The sequence below is a fragment of the Octopus bimaculoides genome, chromosome 3, assembly GCF_046866305.1.
Source record: "Octopus bimaculoides isolate indiv1 chromosome 3, ASM4686630v1, whole genome shotgun sequence".
Taxonomy (NCBI): Eukaryota; Metazoa; Mollusca; class Cephalopoda; order Octopoda; family Octopodidae; genus Octopus; species Octopus bimaculoides.
The window spans coordinates 80,619,342-80,643,988 of NC_142930.1; the positions used below are offsets into that span (position 1 = coordinate 80,619,342).

Below are 24,647 nucleotides of genomic sequence, written 5' to 3' on the forward strand. Positions count from 1 at the left end.
GATTACAGGTTAGTGGCTGAATATTCCACTGAAATGAATTGTTAACATAATTATCAGTCAGAACTAGGAAGCAACTGTGTGGCAAGGATGAATTCTTGAATTACCTAATCGACTACCACACAATTTCCATCAGCCAAGTGACTCAAAGCTATAGCAGAGGACACTGGCTCAAGGTGTCATAATGGGATCTTATGCATAACACATCCAACACATGTACACATAAACACACATATATTTTTTACCAATATTTTATACATTTCCAAAAAGATTAAGTGTGCCCATGAAAATTAACTCCATCATTTGAGAAAAATGATACATGCATATACATTTATAATTCTTACTTTCAAATGACCAGTATTACGCTAAGAAAGCAAACATCATTCTGCCTTTATAGTATGATATTTAATACCTTGTAATAGGTTCAACTCCAGTTGAACCTATTGCACATAGTTTAATATTGTGAAGCATTAGTATAAATATTGAGAGTGAAAAGCATAGAGTTTTTGAGCTTGCCTCACTTGCTCACCTAAAAGGCACCATCATCATCATCATCATCATCATAGTTATTTTAACATCCACTTTTCCATGTTTGTGTGGATCAGATGAGATTCACTGAATCAGGTTTTCTATGGCTGTATATCTTTCCTGTCACTAACCGTCATCTATTTCCAAGCAAGATAATATTTTGTAGTGGTTGGACATGTTTTTGCTTATGTGGTAGTGAGTCTCAATGGCAACCATCATACAATGTCAAGACCAGGAGACACATACATGCGCATCAACACACACATTAAATTTTTTCCTTGATAACCATCGCCATGATGATCATCACCATTACCACTAGAAACCCATCATTATCATTAACTACTATCTCTACAACTGACATCATTGTAACCACTACCAGACCTGCCACTACTTCAACCGAGACTGTAGCAACCATCTGCCAATATCACAACCACATTACATACACTTGTGACAAAAGTCTCAACAAAGTTGCTCAACTTGTTAAAAATAACATCCAAATATCCTTCATATCACATCCTACTGTTTTAAAAATGCAAGGAAACATTAGATTATGTAGTCTTAGGTACACTATCTCAGAATAAATGATGGAATAGTCATGGCTGGAATATATTCAATCATGGGTCTCCTCAATTAGAACTGACTTAGGTCTAAAAAATAACAACTCTCACCAGCATAATACCTCCCATCAGCTGAATAGTGTGTGGGTATATATATATATATATATATATATATATATATGAATCCATAAACATATATAAAACATCCAAGTGCCAAGCGTATATCTTTTTCCCCTCTGAAGATATCATACTTAGGTCATATGAATTTAATATTTAATTAATTCACTGAGTAATAATTGAAACAGCTGTGAAGGATGATGGTTGATTTGTTGTTAATAATAAACAGTTGTTAACTACCCAATCTCCATTTTCTTTTTCTTCTTTTATATATATATATATATATATATATATATATATATATATATATACAGTGGGGGGAAATAAATATTCATACATGTCAAAATTCTTTATTTATTTAATTTCTAATGAACATAAGTGGGATATACCAATACTATATTTGCATACACATGCATAAACTAAGAATATGCAAAAGAAACTAATAAATTATAATAACTAATGAATTTATATACAATTATAAATATTTAGGGGTGAAAAAAGTATTTGTACAGAACATAAATAACTGATAATTCTGATTTAATACTTCGTAGCATAACCATTATTCAGTTCCACTTCAACCAATCTCTTCTTGTAGTTCTTAATCAATGACTCGCATGTTTCTTTAGGAATTTTTTCCCATTCTTCTTGACAAATTTTCTTCAAGTCTGGAATGCATGTTGGGGCTCTTGAATGAATTTTAATTTTCAAATAACGCCACAAATTTTCAATGGGGTTCAAGTCAGGTGAATGACTTGGTCATTCTAATAATTTTATATTGTGGTTGACAATCCATTTTTGGTAGACTTCGCCGTGTGCTTAGGGTCGTTATCCTGTTGTAAAACCCACCCTTCACAAAGCTGGAGCTTTTCTACAGAGTCCCATAAATTATTGTTCAAAATATTTTGGTACATCTCTGCATTCATTCTACCATCTATCACATGTAAATTCCCAGTGCCATTTGCAGAGAAACACCCCTACACAATGATGTTGCCACCTCCAAACTTTACAGTAGGAATTGTTTTTCGACGAATAGGCGGTACCATCTTTCCTTCAAACATGGCTACGCGAATTTTAGTTAACAGCAGAGTTTCTCTAGGAGAGCATGACTTCAGTTCATTCCTATGAAGTTCATTGCTGATTGTTCATAGTGTAACACTATTCCCTGAAGCTAACAAATCTTCTTGCATCTCCTTTCTGGTGATCATTGCGTTTTTTTCGATTCTTCGCTTCATTTTTCTTAAAGATCTAGGGGAAATCTTGCGTGGTGCACCGGATCTTATTCTGTTTTCAACAGTTCCCGATTTTTTATATCTTTGAATAAGTGAAGTTATGGTAGAAAATAGAATACAAAGGGTCTCTGATATTTTCCTGTAACTTTTACCTGTTTTCCACTGTTCAATAATTAAGTTTTTCATTGAATTTGTGAGTTCTTTACTTTTTGCCATTATTACGACACTACTTTATGTTGTCTCAGTGCTGAATGAAGAAGCTAGCGTTTTGACACTTAAAAATGACCACTGATAAGATTATTGGAACAACCAAGAAAGTTCTAGTAAAAAAAAAAATTATTTTAACAGTATTTTGTGGCATAGAAACTCATAAATTTTTTCTGTACGAATACTGCTTTCACTCCTAAATATTTATAATTGTATATAAATTCATTAGTTACTATAATTTATTAAGTTAAAGAAGTGATTTTAAATTCTCAATCGCATGATAATGCTAATAATATAGCCTGAACAGGATAAACTACCCATATTTTGCAGAAAAAAGTGTAGGTGGTTAGCTGTGGACTCGAACTCACATCTCCGTGATTACGAGTCACGATGCTCGACTGATTAAGCTAAACTCCCACACTACAAATTCCTCTGCAAATTTAAGATGTATAGAAATCTCACTTTATGAGACGCTATCATATGTTAAATTCAGATTACGACAAACGTAAACAAACAAACGAAGTTTGCTTTTAGAGGCGTTGAGATGTCTTAGAAAGTTAAAGAAGTGATTTTAAATTCTCAATTACATGATAATGCTAATAATATAGCCTGAACAGGATAAACTACCCCTATTTTGCAGAAAAAAGTATAGGTGGCTAGCTGTGGACTCGAACTCAAGAGAATTTAAAATCACTTCTTTAACTTTCTAAGACATCTCAACGCCTCTAAAAGCAAACTTCGTTTGTTTGTTTACGTTTATAATTTATTAGTTTCTTTTGCATATTCTTAGTTTATGCATGTGCATGCAAATATAGTATTGGTATATCCCATTTATGTTCATTAGAAATTAAATAAATAAAAAATTTTGACATGTACAAATATTTATTTCCCACCACTGTATATATATATATATATATATATATATATATATATATATATATAATAAATGAGTATATGCATATATACGTACAGGTATGTGCATACCGACATCCACCTGTATGTATAGGTGCATATCTGGGTACAGGACATTACAAACAAAACAGAGACGAGAAAACACACAAGCCACATAGAGAACATTCTACTTCATCAGCTACCTCCGTTTTAACACCGGCGTTTCGAAGAGCTAGGCAGGACACATCGTTAAAACAGCTCTTCCCATGGACCGCAAATTAAATTTGTATACACAAATTAAATCTTGCCATGGAGGAATGTTGTGGCGGACAAAAAACAAGACAGGAAAACAAACAGAAAAGGCTTTACGGCCAGACGAGAAAAATTGTTTGTGTGTGAACGCTGTGAGGCACGAACTTGAAAGTAGGGACGAAATGGTTCGTGTGTTTGCTCGGCGACAGCCAAGGGAGAAAAGGATTATTGACCGGAAGCATGTGACCATGCCGGTGTAAGGGGAAGAGAGAGTGTGGCAGAGGGAGAAACAAAGGGAGGAAGTAGAAGAATAGGTGAGCAACGAGAGGAAAAGAGAAAGAGAGGAAGTACGAGGGGAAAAAAAGAGATACGTAGTAGTAAAGAGGAAGAACAAGAGGGGGGAAAAATGATAGAGAAAGAGATAGAGTAGCGTCAGAAAATATGAAGTTACGAAAAACTACTTACAATTGGAGACGCTGCGTTCAATCATGTAAAAACAAATAGTAAATGAGTATATGCATATATACGTACAGGTATGTGCATACCGACATCCACCTGTATGTATAGGTGCATATCTGGGTACAGGACATTGCAAACAAAACGTAGACGAGAAAACACACAAGCCACATAGAGAACATTCTACTTCATCAGCTACCTCCGTTTTAACACCGGCATTTCGAAGAGCTAAGCAGGATGCATCGTTAAAACAGCTCTTCCCATGGACCGCAAATTAAATTTGTATACACAAATTAAATCTTGCCATGGAGGAATGTTGTGGCGGACAATATATATATATATATATATATATATATATATATAACTGTATGAATATGTGTGTGAATATGAAAGAAAAAAAGAGAAAAAGATAGACAGACATAGGAGAGAAAGAGTAGAGAGAATAACAGGATAACTACACTTATGACTGAAATAATTAAATGTCATTTGATCCTTACCTCTCCAGAGAGGTGCCTAAGACGAGCCTTCATCACAATGAGGTCTAAGTTGTCAGGGTACTCGTGTATCAATGAGGTAAGAGTTGCCCAAGCTTGAGGCATGCAATTCATCTTCACCTGACAGCTGAAACTAGAAAATAGCAAACATGCATACATATATACATACATACATACAGACAGACAGACAGATAGACATACATACAGACAGACAGACAGACATACATGTGTATGTGTGTTACAGAGAGGTGAATATAAGTGACAGCACCACAATACATAGCTTGTATGGCTCTAACAAGCCATCCACCTACTCCTAGCTTCATTAGAGACCACCTGAAAACAGAGCAAGGCACTCTGTTGAAGATTTTCTCCAGGTCAATGAATGCCCAGTACAATTGTTTACTTTTAGTCATATACTACTGCAACTATCTCACTAGGAAGATACAACTCCTCCCTAGCATAAAAAAACAAGACTGCATTTCATCTCGTCTAATTCACTTTCTAACCAACTGAGCTATAATTTTCTCTGTAACTGGTCCAGCAGTCTGATCTCCCTGAAATTGTTTCTAAAGCATTTCTTTTACCCTTGTAGTGGCTAACTATAATGCTCCTTCACTAGTCATAGGGTATGGCACCTTCCTGTGCCACCTGATTGGCTATATGGTTGACTAAGTCATATCTTACTTCACCAGATATTTTAAGTACCTCAACAGTGATTCCTGACATCTAAGAGCTTTCCCTGTTTTCATAACCTTTGTAGCGTAGACCCAGGCGAAATTCCTCTCTCCCATTTATTATATATACATGCATTCAAACATAGCAGGGAACAGCTAGCCTTTGGCCACTATTTGGACAATATTGTGTCTACTACTCTGATTGGTTGGTATTGGTGCAATTTGATTCTTACTCTGTTGTGCTAACTTGCCATATAAAACCAGCCAGAAGCCCTAAATAGGATCACATGGGACAGCCTGTTCACCACCCTGTTTGAGCCTACAGCTCCTTATAAAAACTCAGCTCTTCCTTGTTCCGAAGTCTTTGGTTCCAGACCTTTTAAGGTCTAGCCACTGACCACAAAGACACAGCCAGTTCCAGACAACACCACAGCAGCCACGTTGAGACTTACCAACTTCATCCAACAGCATTATGGCAACCTCCATCTTCGTCACCACCATCATGTTCTTAACATCATCGACATCAACTCTCTATGTACGCAGCTCAGTAAGCAATTCACCCAGGTTCCAACACTTCACTGTTCGTGAATTACTTCACCAAGGATCAACAGCATATATACAACCTGCATGAACTCCTGTACCAAGTGACCCAGACAGCAGCATCACAGCCATGACTTCCCATATAACATGTGCCTGAAACTGGCTCAACATCATGACTGAGACTTCTTGATACAGTATTTCAACTACCGTGTACTATTGACTACGAACTGGTATTAGTTTTCTTGTGTCTATGAAATTACTTCTCACTTCGATGGCTTTAGACTCTTTCACTTTCTTCTTATTGCTATCCTTATATGTTCTTAATACATGCGCATATATCTATGTCTACATACACACATACATTTTGTTCTCATGAAGGCCTGTCTATTATTCTGTATACATGACGCACACACAGACACACATGTTAACTTATCAATAAATGTTCTCTTGATCATTCTCATGTGGTTGTCTCTTTTTCCCTCTGGCATATATACGTTCCATTCATTTTCTCTTTATTGTGACAGCCATGTGATGTGGTACGAAAGAGCCATTCTCGTCACCTCACATTGCACGGACCTTACACCTTAATTGCTTTATCTATCATACTGCAGTCAACTCTGATGACTGATCCCTCAGCTGGGTCCATATTAGAAAGACTCAATCTCCCATGCATTCTCCACATTTAGCAATCTTTCACAGTGTCACTTCCTTGCCTATTTCTTCTAAGAGTTACAAAGTGCAAGCATACCATTATCCATTTGCACACACTTGTCACCCACAATAATCCCTACTTCTTTCTCTGATACATTGCTTTGTCATCTGGAACACCTCACACTTCTGATCCTCATGCTGTATTACATTGGTAAATTTATCTTTTGCCTCTCCTTCCACTATGTAAATGTGATGCCTAGCTTACCTTCTGGCTAACTCATATAATTCTTTGCTACCACCATTTCTGAATTCCCTAGTCCAAAGGTTCTCAACAGGGGCCATATACCCCACACCCTGGGAGGCCATTTGGAGCGCGGGGTGGGGTGGGGGGCGTTTTAGAGCAAAGAAGCACTAGAGGGGCGTTAAGAGACAGGGGAGTATTAGGAGGCGTCTTGGTAAGTCTTATTTGAAATTAATGAGTAGTAGCCATATTTTCACATCACTGTGACAGTTTAAAAAAACTGCCTTTTTGTTTCAAATTTTCAAAAACTTAAAAAACATCTTTTCCACTTTGACGACACCAAGCAAATTCCTGGTACCATTTGTAATTGGTGTCGCTAAAGTGAAACCCCCAAAACAAAAACAAAAACTAAAAACTGATGAATAGTGACAGATTGAAAGAAAAAAAAGTAATGAATAACAGCATAAAGCTGATTATTTGTGTGTGTGTGTGTGTGCGTGTGTGTGTGTGTGTGTGTGTGTGCGCGCGCGCGCGTTTGTGTGCAAATATATAAAGAATGGTGGTCAGAATTTTGGATCAAACTGGCTTTTGGGAGTGGCTGATAGGTATGTGTATGTGTATGTGTGTGTATGTATGTGTATGTGTGTGTATGTATGGGTATGTTTGTATGTATATGATTGTGTGTGTGTTGCTGTATTGAATTCCTTTCTGCAATTGAACTTAAATTGACCCCTGGCTATTAAAGACCCAACCACACACACACATACACACATACACATTTATTCTAGGTTTTGTACCCATTTGAACTGTTGCTATACACCAGATAATGTGGTAAGTCTTATGTTCTGAAATTTAAAATTTGAATTTGTTTTAATTATAAAATTACACCCCAGGTAAAAACACATCTTTTGGATTTGGAAAACAGAACCTTTTCTTTCTTTTTCTATATTTTTTGTTAGGTTAGAATTTCTCTGTTTTGGTCAGGATTTTCCAATTTCCTGTATCATTTAAAAATAATTAAATTCATAGAGCCGAACAAAATCAAAAATATTAATTTTAATGGTAATGATGGAGAGGAGTAAACATTTTCCATTTCCTTAATACTAACAAGAGCATAGTATGAGGGAGATTTGGCTCTTATTTCTAGCAAATTGAACAACCACACAGAGAGTATCTCATTGGCTCATTTGTTGATGTAAGTAAACAAAAACTAAAGGAAAAACAGACACTAGCAAACACACACACACACACACACACACACTCATTATAGATAGATAGATAGATAGATAGATAGATAGATAGATAGATAGATAGATAGATAGATAGATAGACAGACAGATAGATATAAATATAGGAATGAGCAGAATTATGATGTAAGCATGTGCTAAAACTCTTCATAACTTTTGTACTTTTACAAATTTTTACAATTTTTTTTTATTCTGTCTTCTGCATAATGGAATTGATAATTTTTTAATACTTTTATGGACGAAAGTCAATTGATGGTCTTCATAGTTTTTCACATAATCCTGGACTTTACATGTGAAATGTTAGTGACATGCTGCATGTCCATCAGCAATATTAGCAGACAGACAACCGTGCAGTGGTACGACAAATAGTCCAAATAGACAAAAGCCTTCTTTAAAGAGGAAAAATGAAGTTGGAAGAGTGGTGAAGAAGTTTTGGATATTTGTGACTGTCATAACTGGCAGTGTGCCAGTTTTCTATGTGTATACATATACACCCACGTATATTTACATATATATAAGCAACAAAACCTAATGGGGTGAATTTTCTAAAACTCCTTTAGGGATAAACGGTTTTCACAATGAATTCCTATTTAATTGGAATCTACATGATCTGAAGCATATTTGTAGAAAAGAAATATTTAATTTTCTCAAGGTTATGAAGAAGCAAATATTTGGGGCACAATTGTGTAAATATGCCAAAATATTTATGTATATACAAGGATGCCATCGTCATCATTTATCTTCTGCTTTCCATGCTAGCATGGGTTGGACGATTTGACTGAGAAATGGTGAACCGGATGGCTTCACAAGGCTCCAATCTGATCTGGCAGAGTTTCTACAGCTGGATGCCTTTCCTAATGTCAACCACTCCGAGAGTGTAGTGGGCGCTTTTACGTGCCACCAGCACGAGGGTCAGTCGCACGGTACTGGCAACGGCTATGCTCAAAATGGTGTTTTTAACGTGCCACTTGCACAGGAGCCACTCCAGCAGCACTGGCAACAAACTCGCTCTAATGATTTTCTAAATGTGCCACCGGCACAAGTGTCAGTAGAGCGACGCTGGTAACGATTACGCTCAAATGGTGCTATTTAAGGGCCACTAGCACGGAAGCCAGACAGCTGTTCTGGCAATGATCATGCTCAGACGGTCCTGTTAGTGCTCCACTGGCACAGGTGCCAGTCATCGAATTTGGTTCAATTACGATTTTGATTTCACTTGCCCCAACAGGTCTTTGCAAGCAGAGTTTAGTGTCCAATGAAGTAAAGATATGAATAAGTGAGCTGGCTACACTTCTGGCAGAGGCCACAGATTATGCTCTCACATGGCTTCCCGGGTCTTCTCATATACTGCATATTTCCAAAGATCCTGGTCACTAGTCATTGCCTCGGTGAGGCCTAAAGTTCAAAGGTTGTACTTCACCACATCATCCCAGGTCTTCCTGGGTCTACCTCATCCACAGGTTCCCTCAACTGCTAGGGTGTGGCACTTTTTCACACAGCTATCCTCATCCATTCTTGCCACATGTCCATACCAGCGCAATCATCTCTCTTGCACACCACAACTGATGCTTCTTAGGTCCAACTTTTCTCTCAAGGTACTTACACTCTGTCGAGTATGCACACTGACATTACACATCCATCGGTGCATACTGGCTTTGTTTCTTGCGAGCTTACGCATGTCCTCAGCAGTCACAGCCCATGTTACACTGCCATGTAGCATGGCTGTTCATACACATGCATCATACAGTCTGCCTTTTACTCTGAGTGAGAGGCCCTTTGTCACCAGCAGAGGTAAGAGCTCTCTAAACTTTGCTCAGGCTATTCTTATTCTAGCAGCTACACTTTCAGTGCACCCTCCTCCACTACAAACTTGGTCACCTAGGTAGTGGAAGCTATCAACTACATCTCCCTGGAGTGTAGCAAAGGTTGTTTTCTGCACATTTTCAGTGTTTATTGCTCCAGAGCATCTGCCACATACAAAAACTATCTTGCTAGTTAGCCTTCCTTTGAGATTGTTGCACCTCTTGTGTGTCCATAGCTTACACTGGGCACATTTTATGGAGTTTCTACTTACGCCTTTTCTACAGATCAAGCAGGGGCATCTACCTGAAGGGGTTTGTGTTTTGTCTACCTTCCTACTTATTAGGACTTTGGTTTTCGCTAGGTTGACTCTAAGGCCCTTCGATTCCAGTCCTTGCTTCCACACCTGAAACTTCTCCTCTAGTTCAGATAGTGACTCAGCAATTAGTGCAAGGTCATAAGCATAGAGGAGCTCCCAGGGGCATCCGGTCTTGAATTCCTCTGTTATTGTAGGAGGAGGCTGAGGACTGAACCTTGGTGGACCCCTATCTCTACCCGGAATTCTTCACTGTACTCATTGCCAACTCTCACCTTACTGACAGCGTCCCTGTACATGGCTTGCACAGCTCTCACTAACCATTCATGTATCCCTAGTTTCCTCATTGACCACCAGATAAGTGATAGGAGAACCCTGTCAAAAGCTTTCTCCATGTCAACGAAAGCCAGGTACAGAGGTTTATCTTTGGCTAGGTATTTCGCCTGCAGCTGTCTTACCAGAAATATAGCATCAGTGGTGCTTTTCCCTGGAATGAACCCAAACTGCATCTCATCTAAACTAATTCTCTCCCTAATTAGTTGGGCTATGACCCTCTCCGTGACCTTCATAACCTGGTCCAACAACTTGATACCTCTGTAATTGTTTGTGTCTAAAGCATCACCTTTACCTTTGTAGCAGTTGACTATGGTGCTGCTACACCAGTCATTGGGTATGACTCCATGTATCACCTGATTAACTATACGGGTGACCAGATATTTTGAGCATCTCTGCAGTGATTCCTGATGGGCCAGGTGCTTTCCCTGTCTTCATACTCTTAATTGCTTTATCTACCAAGGTACTGTCAATTCGGATAGCTGGTCCCTCTGTTGGGTCGACAATCTTAAGTACTCTGTCACATACTCTGACTACCTCGATTACCCTGCCCAGAAAATCTTGTACCTGTGTTCTTTGCCTGTGAGGAACCTAGCGTCTCCATTCAAGCATCTCAACAATCTCACCAGACCTACCTTTCAGTGTGCCGACGTTGAGAGTGCCAATTCTGATGGTGTGGGAGGTGTGGGCCTGTGAGACCCTGGGATGAGGGAAAGCAGTGTCCTGTACCTGAAAAGAAAGCTTGCATTTGGCAGAATTCATAAACAATGTCTACAACCTGCATACACTACACCATTTTTATGCGCTATATGATCACTAAAACCCTGGGTAGGAGAGGGGATGGCATTAGGCCCTCAGAAGTGTACGTGGGAGACAACCAAGGATGACGGGGGATAAGAACTTCTGGTACTGGTGGAGGGGGCGGGAGGGCAGGCATACCACGAGCCAGCAAGTTTAAAGTAAGAGCCACTTCTGTACTTTTATACTATGGTAGACAAATTTAGAGAGAATGAGTTAAGGAACGATAAATTTGAATAAAGTAAAGAAAATAAATAAATAAATAAAGCGTGGCAATTAAAAGGAATGCATGAATTTAAGACAAACAGGGAGACAAATCAAAACGGGTGGTGTTTACATGGTAAAGAAATAGATAGATAATAAAGAATGGACGGGGGTGGGGTAGGGATTATGATCAATGCTGAAACAGGAGTATATGAAAGGTTGAAAGTAAAAGCCTTAGCTATTCATCTTCTGGATTTTGTATTCTGTCAGCAGAGGAATTTGAACTCGATTTATATAAAACAAACTCTGTAAAAATGTATGTGTGTGTGTTTATATTTGTATGTTTCTGTATGCATTTATACATGTATAAGTTTCAGAAGATATTAGAATAATGGAATAAAAGTTAGTCATAATAAGAGATCTCCCAAAAATCTATTTCCTTAATTTTTAACTACTGTTTCTGGCACACATATCTACGCAATTTTGATTTTGAAGTATTTAAAAAATTATTTGGAAATTATAGAGAAAGAAATGGTAGATTCAGACTGTCCATATATTAAAACCACAAATTATAAAAAACAAACTTTGTGTGTGTCAAAATTTTTCTTCAGAAGTTCATGGCTTCATAGGAATAAGCATGGAAAACTGCATCAAGATAACCAATTTTCAGATTTTTTACTTCCTTTTAAAAAAAGGGAGATTTTGTGAATGAAACAAACTAGATCCTGAATAAAAAATGAATGTTTAATATGACAAATTTTCAGATTTTTTAATATCATTTTGAAAGGGGGATGATTTTGTTACTCAAACTAACTAGATCCAAATACAGTGAATACCATCCCCAACAATTTTTTACTCATATGAAGTACATATATATTTCAACAATTTCTATCAAATATACTCTCTTTCTTGAGCATAAAAAAATCCTCTTCCTGAGTGACAATAACTTAAATGTCAGATTGTTGCACAAGTTCTAGCTGTTTTGATAAAGGAAATCGGAAAGGTTTGAAATGATTTCATTGGCATTTACTTGGTACCAAAGAGCACTCTTTTTATAGACAACACATTGGTCTCATAGGTGTCGTGTGGTGGAAATACCAAACATTCAATTCATTATTTTGTTTTCTTGCATTTCAATTTGTACATCTGTATTCCAGACTGCGTACAAGCACATATGCAAAACGACGTCCTTTATTTTTTAATCATTATCTGCTGATATCAAAATAAGTAGTCTATTGAAAAATAAAAATATTTTCTAGGGGAGCCATTTGTGACTCCAAAGGCCAAAATGGGTTGAGAACCTTTGCCCTAGTCAAATAGTTGTTGGCTAGTAAGACAAAAAGCCAGTATGAAACCACTACCACTTGATTTTTTTTACTAAAATTCCATCATTGTTATTGTCATCATCTCTCCATATTTGCATGGGTTGGACAGAGTTTATTGAGGCAGATTTTCAACAACCTGTCACCAATTCTTATCTGTTTCCAAATAAGGTAATATTGCCAGGCATAAATATGTGGTTAACAAAAATCTGCTTTGCAACTACATAGCTTTGGGTTCAGTCTCATTTGTGGCACCTTGGGCCAATGTCTTCTACTATAGTTTAAGTTTATTAATGTCTTGAGAATGAATTTTGGTGGCAGGAAACTGTATGGAAGTCTGGTGTATATGTATGTGCATGTATTTATTTTCCAGAACATAGCAGTTTGACAAACAAATAACAATAAAATTGTTCTCACAGGACTGCTGCTATGCTGGGGCACCACTTTCAAGAGTTTAATCAAACAAATTGACCCCAGTACTTATTTTAAATCTGGTGCTTATACTGTTAGTTTTTTTTTTTTATCAAACTGCTTGGTCATGGGGGATGAAAAATTAAAAAATATGCTTTTTTTTAAAATTTACCTTTTAGCTTTGTATATTAACTGTTCAGGATCCCACTTGGAAGCTTTGAGAAAAGCTTTAAAAGCTTGATGATACATTCTGAAGTCAAGAAAGGCTTGTCCCTGAAAGCAGTAAAGTTTGGCTAAACGAGATCTAAAGACTGGTGAGCTTTGGTAGAGGAATACAGCTCGGCTGTAATTTTGCACAGCAGACTGAATATCTCCAAGAATGATATAGACTTCTGCTCGGTCAGCTAGGTAGAAAGGGTTATTGAAGTCCATCATAACTGCTTTGCTTAATGATTTCAAACACTCAGAGTAGTTCTTTTCTGACTTGTAATTCTTAGCTGACATTATGCTGCAAGTAAAAGAAAGTAGATCAATGGATTGTGTTTGTTTTTTTTGTCACATTCAATTTTATCTTGAACCTGTCTCTTTACTTATAACATACATATACAGGGTGCAATGAGTAAATTGTTGCCATTTTATATTTTTAATTTCAAGTAAACATAGTTTTTATTTTTTGGCTTTGTCACCTACACAGTATAGTAGGGTCAGCTGGGCACTGTCTGTGAGCAAAACAGCACCCTGATGCAATTCACTCTGCCAGAAATTTGGAAACGACATGCTGTATTACTTGGCATTCATGCCAGAAGCTCCAATATGAACATTTCAGAGTGTTTGGGTGTCGATCTGAGGACATGTACCGAGAGTGATAAAAATCAAACATTCAGTCAACATCATTGTGCTTGGAGTGATCACTAGTGATGGCAACGTTATGCCTCCATTCATCTTCCTACACCGCCTCAGACTCAACACAGAGGCCTACATCAAGTGCCTGGAGGAGGTAGTGCTGCCCTGGGTCAAGTGGGTGGCTGCTGGAAGACTCTGTGTCTGGCAACAGGACTCTGCATTGCATCATGCCACACAAGCAGGAAAACCCAGTCATGGCTGTCAGACAATTTCTGCGACCACATCACCTCTAACATCTGTCCACCTAACTTCCCAGACTGCAACCCCTTGATTATTATGTGTGGGGTTCAGTTGAGTGAGAGATCAACAAAATTCCCTGTAACACCAACGATGAAGGATTATGGCAGCATTCACCAACTTAAACAAGGAACCTGTTGTATATATATATATATATATATATATATATATATATATATATATACATCCAGCTGTAGAAAACATGCCAAAGCAGACAATAGACCCTGGGTGGTTCTTCAGCTTGCCAGCTCCTGTTAAACCATCCAATCCATGCCAACATGGATAATGGACCTTAAATAACGATGGTATATATATATAGATAGCATTATTATTAATTTAACAACCACTTTTCTATACTTTTCCAGTTTGCATGGGTTAGATGGAATTCTTTGAGGTAGATTTTCATAGATAGATGTACTACTTGTTGCTAGCCTTCACCTGATTTCAAGCAAGGTACTTTTTCCTTTAGCTGATAGTGATGCTCATTTGTATTTGTTGTGTAATGTCAAGACAAGGACACGCACATGTATAAATATATATATATGATGGGGTGTTTTCAGTTTTTGTCAACCAAACCCACTTACAAGGCTTTGATTGGCTTGAGCTTGAAACCATGTAGTTGGGAAGCAAACTTCTTAACCACACATTGCATATCTACATATGTATATATAATATGTATATGGTATAATTCCAGTGTCAATGTATGACAAAGTCCAAATGTGTTGAGAGAAATATTGGGCATGAGTGGCATCAGATGTAATGTGCAAAAAACAAAACTGCACTGGTATAGACATGTGATGCATATGGATGAGGACAGCTGCATAAAGAAGTGCTGATTACTAAATGAGAATGAAAGCAGTAGAAGAGGGAAACCCAGGAAGACATTTGATAAAGTAGTGAAAAAATGACTTCAAGATGTTGAGCCTCACAGTGATGATAAAGGACTGAGATGATTATTTGCAGTACTTGAGAAGACCCATCCATCTAAACAATAACAAGACCCTAAAGACATGTCATTTATGACTATGCTCCTACACACAACCTGTCCTTGAGGATTCTCTTCCCCACAATTCATTTCTACAAGGGAGCAGTGGTGGATGTGTTGAAATGATTGTTGTGATAAATAAAGTACCCAGTATACTCTATCTTCTGTATCAATTGTTTCTGCTATACTCAATGTGCACTAAGGAATTCCTCGTGTAGATCCAGCGACGATCATGCAATCACTGTGACTGAACAAGGTAGCCATAAGCAGTGAATGTGCTTTGCTGGCATACTACGTGGGATATACTCAAAACACAGTTTAAATTTTAAATTTAAATCTAAATTTTCACTATACATACATACATACATACATGTTGTTGTTGGCACTCTGTCGCTTACGACGTCGAAGGTTCCAGTCGATCCAATCAACGGAACAGCCTGCTCATGAAATTAACGTGCAAGTGGCTGAGAAATCCACAGACAAGTGTACCCTTAACGTAGTTCTCGAGGATATTCAGTGTGACAAGGCTGGCCCTTTGAAATACAGGTACAACAGAAACAGGAAGAAAGAGTGAGAGAAAGTTGTGGTGGAAGAGTACAGCAGGGTTCGCCACCATCCCCTGCCGGAGCCTCGTGGAGCTTTATGTGTTTTCGATCAATAAACACTCACAACGCCCGATCTGGGAATTGAAACCGCGATCCTATGACCGCGAGTCCGCTGCCCTAACAACTGGGCCATTGCACCTCCACACATACACACACACACATACATACATACATACATACATACATACATACATACATACATACAGGGTGTTTGGGCTAAGTTTGATAGTTTTCATAAAAGGAAAAGGAAAAATTCAAATTAATTTATCCCATCCAAAAATGAAGATATTTAAAAAAAACAAAAGATATCAACTAGATTATGGCTGGGAAATAACAGTTTACCCAAAGTAGCTACCCTTGCAAATGCAAAATAATATAGAAACAATTTTCATAATCTTTAAAAGAAAAGATAAGACAAAAAACAGATACGTATGTGTGTGTGTGTGTGTATGTGTGTGATCTAAGTAAGGGAAAAATGGTTATGAAGATGATGATGATGATAGCAATGACTGCAATGATTATGATGTTGATGATAATGAGATTGTGACTATGATGTTGATGAGGCAAACTTACTCTTTAGCAATACTTGATTCAATCAAGCTTTGTCTCCGCAAGTTAAAATTATTGACGATAGGTGTTTTGCTGACCCATACTAGTGAGTCAAATATACTTTCGCAGTGAATTAGATATTCCCTTTTTGTATCTTCGTCCACATTTTCTGCCTCTACAAATGAGCCGTATTCATCAAACTGTTTGCAAATAGAGGAATAAAATGCTAAAGTTAGTTGAGACAGTTTATATGTTTCACACCCAACATCTTTATATTCCATTCGTAACTTTATGAACTATAACTATATTAGAAGGAAGGTTTGGAAGGAATAAATGGATAAATCTAAAGAAATACATTCAGTTATTTGATAATGATAATGATAATGCACCCAGTATTTGAGTGATACTCATTTTATTGAAATATGAAAGGTAACATTGACTTTAGCAGGATTTGAACTCAAATAATAATGATCTCTAACAGAGGTATATGAATACAGAATTTGAGACAGAGAATAATCGATTAAATCAATCTGAATGACTGACTAGTAATAATTTTATTGACCCCTGATAGATGAAATAAAGTTGATCTTGGTGAACTCATTCACTCAATCAGTTCCATCATTTGCAGAATAATAATTTTGCATAATGATAATAACTAGTAGGACCTGTGTAAATTCCATGGAAGGGAAAAAATTAAGAGGACCTATTTATGAAAGAAAGGATGATTTGTATTTTGTTGCATTCATAGTGTAGCTTTCTTTAAATATTCTTGACGTTCGTCTACATTCATTTTCTCACATCTCCTTTGGTCTTGTCTTTTGCCTCATTTTATTATATCTCCTCTCTGATCTGTGCTCTATTTCTGCTCATCCTTTCTTGGGCAGTTTGCAACTGTGTTGCTTGTGAATCCAGAGTTTAGACTAAATTAACCCTTATAAACAAATATCAATTTTTAAAGCAAGCAGACAATAAATTGCACTTATGTGAATCGTCACCATAAAAAAAATTAGTTCAATAAAAAATACTTTTCAATATCAACACACCACCACCACCCGTGCTATCTGCCTATCTCTCTGTCTCTTTCAGTATAACTGTCCCTCTCTCTTCTTCTACCTTTCCCAGCTAACTTTTTAACCATGTAATAAGTATTCCTTCTCCATCCCACCACACTTTAAGATTTCTCTCTCTCTCATTTTTCTCTCATTGCCTTTTTCTCTCATTTTTCACCTCTACCTTCAGCTGATCATGTGACCATTTAGCCCAAGTGTATTGATACTAATCAGCTTTTTCTACTTCTTCCTCTCTTCTTTCTTCACTCCTCACCCTTACTCCATCTCCACCTCTCTAACTAAATAATATATAACAGGCGAATGAACAAGCAGATTATATAGAGTATAACAAAATGTTTATTTTTTTTGTCTTTGGTCAGTAAGTATCATTTCCTATTTGCTTCTATCTAGAAATCAAAGGAAATGACTACTATTCCCTTCAAACTTTGCATTTGTGACCTGGACATCAATGATTTGAAACTGACCTATTTTCCATTACATTTCACATTGCTGAGTCGTTCAAGCAGAAATATCATTAGAGTAAATATTCTGCTCAATATCATAGACTTGATCGTCAGTTGCTTGACCTGAACCACTTAAGCATGTCTCTTAGTGGCTGACAATATGTGCATCTCTGATCATGAACAGGAGTAGTAGGGGAGAATCATAATGTATTGAGAGGGATTCTTTGAGGTTTGAATAAATGTAACAAAAACAAAGTCTAAAGGAAATATTAACCATTTTTCATACTTTCTAGGGGCAAGCAAATAAGAAATAACAGTTGTTACCCAAGGACAAAAGTTGTGTTACACAGTGTAATCATTATTGTTTCTAACATAGGCACAGCTATAGGAATGTGGTTAAGAAATTCACTTTACTGCCAGACAGTTGTGAGTCCAACCAAACTGTGGTACTTTGTTAAAATGTCTTCTACTGCAACCTCAGACTGAATCAATACTTTCTAGCTGGAATTTAGTGGACAAAAACTGTGTGGAAGTTTGTTATGTGTTTCCCTCTCTTTTTCTCTCTCTCTGTCTCTTTTCACATGTTGGCGTTGTTTTTACATTTGACATTTCTCTGCTAACATGGATTGGAGGGAAATTATTGACACAATATTCTATAATCATATGCCCTTTGTGTGGCCAAAACTTATTTTTCAAATAAGGTATATTTATTTCACTGGTCTCTACACATGAAAAAAAAAGAAGAAACAGAAGAAAAATGAGCTAGGGTATACATTAACAAATAACTTAAACACTCACACAGTGACGCTGATTTTGGGCTCAATCCCACAGCATGGCATCTAGTGGATTAAATGAATATGGATTCTGATTTTCCTCACTGACATTCTGTTAACCACATTTTACACATGGAGTGCTGACTGAAGTATCTGCCTGGATTTCCTTAATCCCCACATTCTCACACTATTTATTGTAATGAATATTTTCCTTAGTTGCAATTGTTACAATAATATTAATACACTTTTGCCACCATAGGGAATATCAAAAAATATGGCCAATACCATGCTTCCTCAGCTGGTGAGTGATGCAGAAGCTAGGGGTAGATGAGTGGTTGTTGAAAGCTGTTCAAACCATGTACAGGTAGGCTGATTGTAAGGTGAAAGTTGGCAATGAGTATAGCAATGAATTTAATGTGTGGGTAGGAGTTCCTCAAGGATTGGTTCTTGATCCCCGGCAGTCTTTCGGTACGAGTTCCTAAATATCGGCCTTTTCCGTAAACAGTGTCTTCGGCGATCTTTACCAAAGATTGGCCTTTTCCGTAACACCCGCACGATCTTCACTACAGTGTTAGGATTAGGGTTTTACTGTCAGGGTTATGGTTTTAGGGTTAGGGTTAGTGTTTAGGGTTAGTGTTAGAGTTACGGTTAGGGACGGAATTTAAGACTGGTTGCCTATGGGAAGTCTTCTATGGTAATGACAATGTTCTTATAGCTGAATCTGTAGTAGAAATCAAAATGAAATTTCAGGTGGAAGCAAGGATTGGAATCTAATGTTCTACTGAGCTGCACCTCAGCTTTCACCATGGAAATGGCTTTTACTTTCAAAATTTACTTCAAACTTTGTGGGTTTATGCCAAAGTTAGAAATCATTATTTAAGGCAGTAAAGTTAAAATAATTGAGCTGTGGATTACATTCAAATAATTGAATGCTCAGCTGCTTTCAAATGCTTGAATAGTAGACTGTATGCAGATGACTGAATGCTATACTGGATTCAGATGACTGAACGATAAACTGCTTTCAAATGACAGATCACACATGAAGCTGTGGTAGACTAAGTATATATATTCCTTGAATATTTTGAGTTAAAATTCCACTATTTTAGAGTTAAAAAGTATGATTGTCAATTGATTCAATGCATTATACAACACCTCTAAAAATTATCAATGTATAAATCTATATTTATTTACTTATATCATATTCAAACTGTATTGCCACAGATGAGAGGTTAATCAAACTTTTGTAGACAGCTGTGTTCAGATCATTTGTCCTTGAAAGAAACAGCTGCACTGTATGACACTACACTTTACTGTATCCTTTTATGTAACTATCCAAGAAATAACACTGACTAATGATAATCAGAAATAAACAACATGAAAAAGTTCTCAGGAAAACAAGACTAGCTATTTCAGGTTAAAACAAACTGACAACATATGTTGAAATTGAACAAAGGCAACAAAAGATTTAACATTAAACTGAAACCAATAAAAATCAAATAAAAAGGGCATTAAATATAAATATATATCTATATATATAAAACTGAGAATGTCTGTCTGTTTGCCTGTCTGCCTGTATACATGCATCACTAAAACACAGAAAATTTCATTCAAATTTTACACATACCTTACTTAGGGTCCATGCAGTGTCATGGGTCAAAAGAAATTTTCAACTTCTTGCTTAATGCAAGCCCGGAGCAATCTCTTATCTCTTACACTATTTCAGTATTACGTGTCAAAAGTGAAATAATAACATCTCGATGGTAATGTGAGATAATACTTTCAGTATTAATATAGAAATTATTATCTCACATATAGACATGCATACACATACACATATGTGTGTGTGTGTGTGTATATATATATATATATATATATATATATATATATATATATATATTATGCATGTATATATATATAAATGATGGATTCTTAGGACTTTTAGAACAAGAGATCAGGAAACCATGATGGTACTCTGGAGGACACTTGTTCTAAGCCACTTTGACTATTACTCTCAGCTATGGTCACCAACCAGTGTCAAATTAATCTCAGAACTTGAGGCAATCCAACGAAGCTACACGAAGAAGATAGTCTCTATGCAGCATATAAGCTATTGGGAAAGACTCAAGAGATTAAGACTCTATTCCTTAGAGCGTAGGTGAGAAAGATATGCCATAATATACATCTGGAAGATCCTCGAAGGAATTGTCCCAAACTTTGGTATCGAAAGTTACACAAATAAAAGAACTGGACGCCATTGCATAGTGCCAAAGACTGCAAATTTGTCATCAAGATGTAGGACAAGATACTGTAATAGCCTGGGCTTCAGAGGTCCACAGCTCTTCAATATCATCCTGAAGGACCTGAGAGACCTGCATGGGGTGGATGTAGGTGTCTTCAAGATGAGGCTGGACCTCTTCCTGTCAGGTGTCCCAGATGAACCAACTTCACGACAGGAGGTGCAGATGAGAGCAGCTGTATCAAACTCTCTCATGCACCAAATGTCAATTCCTGAAGTAAAATTCGTGAAGTAAAATTGTGTAGCAACACCAAATGGCGGTGCCCCAGCTTCGCCACAGCTCATGAGCTGAAACTAGATATAATGGAAAATAAAATGAAAAAAAAAATGAAAATGTATATATATATAAATATATATGTGTATGTGTGCATATACATCTGCACATATATAGATATATATATATATGTATATATACAGATGTATATATATAGATGTATATATACATGCATATGTATAGATGTATTTGTATATGTGTATATATATATATACAAGTATATATATATAGATTTATATGTATGTATAAGTATGCATATATATGTATATGTATGCATATATATGTATATATACATATATATACATATATATATACATACATATATACATATACATATAAATCAATATATATACATCTATACATATACAACTATACATATCAATCTATATATAAACATATATATATATATTCATAATTTGCTTCAGCTTTAATTTACATTACATTAATCTTTTTCAGCCAGAGTTCTTTCGTCACACTTCTGTGACCTCATCAGTGGTCCTTTGCTTTCTTCCTTCATGTACACATGTAAAATAAAGCTGAAGCAAATTAACATCAAATATATAGTTCGTGTGTTTTCATTGGCTAAACTGGCAGCATGACCATCCCCAAATACAACAATATCTGTTTCAACACACAATTTCACATCAAAAAATCTTGCAAAATGAAAAAAAGATATATATATGTATATATTTATATATATATTACATACATATATATGTATACATATATATATACATATATAAATAAGTATATGTATATATATGTATATATACATATATATTGTGTATGTACACATGCATATATATATGTATATATACATATATATTGTGTATGTATACATACATATATATATATATATATATATATATATATATATATATATATATATATATCGTATATTTATATACAGGTAAATATTTATATACATGTATATTTATATGCATGTATATATACATATAAATATTTGTGTATATATATATATATATATATATATATATATACATATATATATATATATATATATATATATATATATATATATATATATATGAATATATATATATATATGTATATGTATGTAAATTCTACCTAAATGGTACCTGCTGGCACGGAGAAAAGGGACGAAACTGCAAATTTGCCCATCCCAAACACCACCAGCTAAACAAGGTAGATAACCACTTACAACAAAATAAGCGGGAGCGCAGAAAAGGGAGACCAGAAAGCTTAAATCTACGTACACATAACCCACCGAATACCAACAGGACTCACAAAGAGAGAAGTCCGTATATTCCTTCTGCTCCCAAAAATAGGCTGTATGCAGAGGTTGTACGAACTACAGTAGCTGAACAGCAAGCTTTTTTAAGCGTGGCCCAGAAAATGATACAACAGTTAACGTGGATGCAGAGGGTACAGAGTCAACGCCACACGAACCATTGTCCAAGACCACCACAGATGATGGATCAGGGATGGCCACCGCTAACACCAGGAACCCCTGCACAGATATCACACCCATATTCCTACTGAATATCCGGGGCCTATTACGAACAGGTGGCAAAGACAAGTTCCTATACTTGAAAGACCTAGTAACATGCAATCAAGCAATATGCATGGTGTTTACCGAAACGCATCTAACACCTAATATAGCAGATGCAGAGATAAATATACCAGAGTATGCCATACTCCGAACAGACAGGAGGGAGAGAAGTCATGGGGGAGTTGCAATGTACATCCGAGAAGATGTCACACCCCTACTACTACTATCACACTCAAACTCTGTATGTGATACTTTAATAGTACACATAAAACAAATTGATGTAGTTTTATGCTCAACATACCGTCCACCAAATACCGCAAAGCAGGACGGTAAATTTGAGGACAGCCTCAGACGCATAGAAGAGGTCCTGACAAATCTGGACCAACACATCAATATACTTTTCCTAGGCGACTTTAACCTCCCAAATGTTAAATGGCCTGAAGGTCACATCCTCTCTGGGATGTCACTGCATGAACAAAGCCAGGCAAAATCATTGCTAGAACTATCCAACATGCTGTTCATGGAACAAGTGATACTCCAACCAACCAGGGGAAGCAATATTTTAGATCTCTGCTTCACAAACAATGTGAGCCTAATCCATAATGTGAAAATAACGCCCACATCTCTCTCAGATCATAACATTATAGAATTAACTATGTATGGTCCTAGGCAACCCACTGACACCCACCCCACCAGGACTCAAGCAATATCCAACCTGAATTTCCACAGGGCGGACTGGAAGTCAATTCGCAGAGAGATTCGAAATCAAAACTGGCATGACAGCCTTTCTATACAAGACAATGACCTCAAACTAAGTCATTTTATGTCAACCATACAAGACATATGCACCAAATACGTGCCATATAGAAAGACCAGCAAACATGCCAATAGAATTCCTAGAGACAGGAAAATTCTTATGAGACACAGAACAAAGGTCTCAAACCAGTTAACTAGAGAACTGGAGGATAGGAAAAGGGCTAAATTAAAACTAACACTGTTAGAAATAGAAAACAAGATTAAACTCTCCCATGAAAAGGAGAGAGCAGAGAAGGAGAAGAGAGCAGTAGAAAGCATAAAAACAAACCCCAAGGCTTTCTATAGATTTGCAAAAGAGACTGCTATGGTACAGTATAAGATAGGACCCCTATTCCTGCCTAATGGCTCACTGACTGCAGATCCCACATGGATAAGTGAAGTGCTCAGTACACAATTCAAGAGTGTCTTCACTTCTCCTCTGAGTCACATGCAGATAAAGAACCCAGCTGATTTCTTTGACAATAGCACTCAGCAGAAAAGACTGCATCCATTACCTACATTGACATTGAAGAGGAAGATGTAATAGCTGCCATAAATGAAATGAGCTCAAATTCGACAACTGGCTCTGATGGTTTCCCAGCTGTCCTCTTAAAGTCGTGTAAACAAGAACTAGCAGGACCACTCCGGATACTCTTCCAGAGTTTCCTTGCAAATGGTAAACTTCCCAAAAAGCTGAAGGAAGGCACCATATGTCCTATCCATAAAGGTGGAAGCAGAGCAGAGGCTGGGAACTACAGGCCCATCTCTCTGACTTCACATATTAGCAAAGTCATGGAACGAATTGTCAGAAGGAGATTGATTGCGTTCCTAGAAGAAAATGACTTGCTGAATGAGACCCAGCATGGTTTCCGTCCAGGTAGAAGCTGCCTCACGCAGCTCTTGCAGCATTATGACTGG

General features: G+C 36.8%; 1 protein-coding gene across 2 annotated transcripts in view; it reads right to left on the bottom strand.

The window, feature by feature from the left end:
- LOC106881292 (tetratricopeptide repeat protein 16) overlaps positions 1-24,647 on the bottom strand; it is a 148,630-nt gene that overhangs the window by 108,238 nt on the left and 15,745 nt on the right. For both annotated transcript variants that reach the window (XM_052966285.2, XM_052966284.2), the window contains exons 3-5: positions 16,569-16,744; positions 13,438-13,773; positions 4,732-4,861 (exon numbers count right to left, since the gene is read on the bottom strand). In XM_052966285.2, coding sequence (XP_052822245.1) covers positions 4,732-4,861; positions 13,438-13,773; positions 16,569-16,744 — 642 coding nt within the window. The remainder of the gene's footprint in view (positions 1-4,731; positions 4,862-13,437; positions 13,774-16,568; positions 16,745-24,647) is intronic.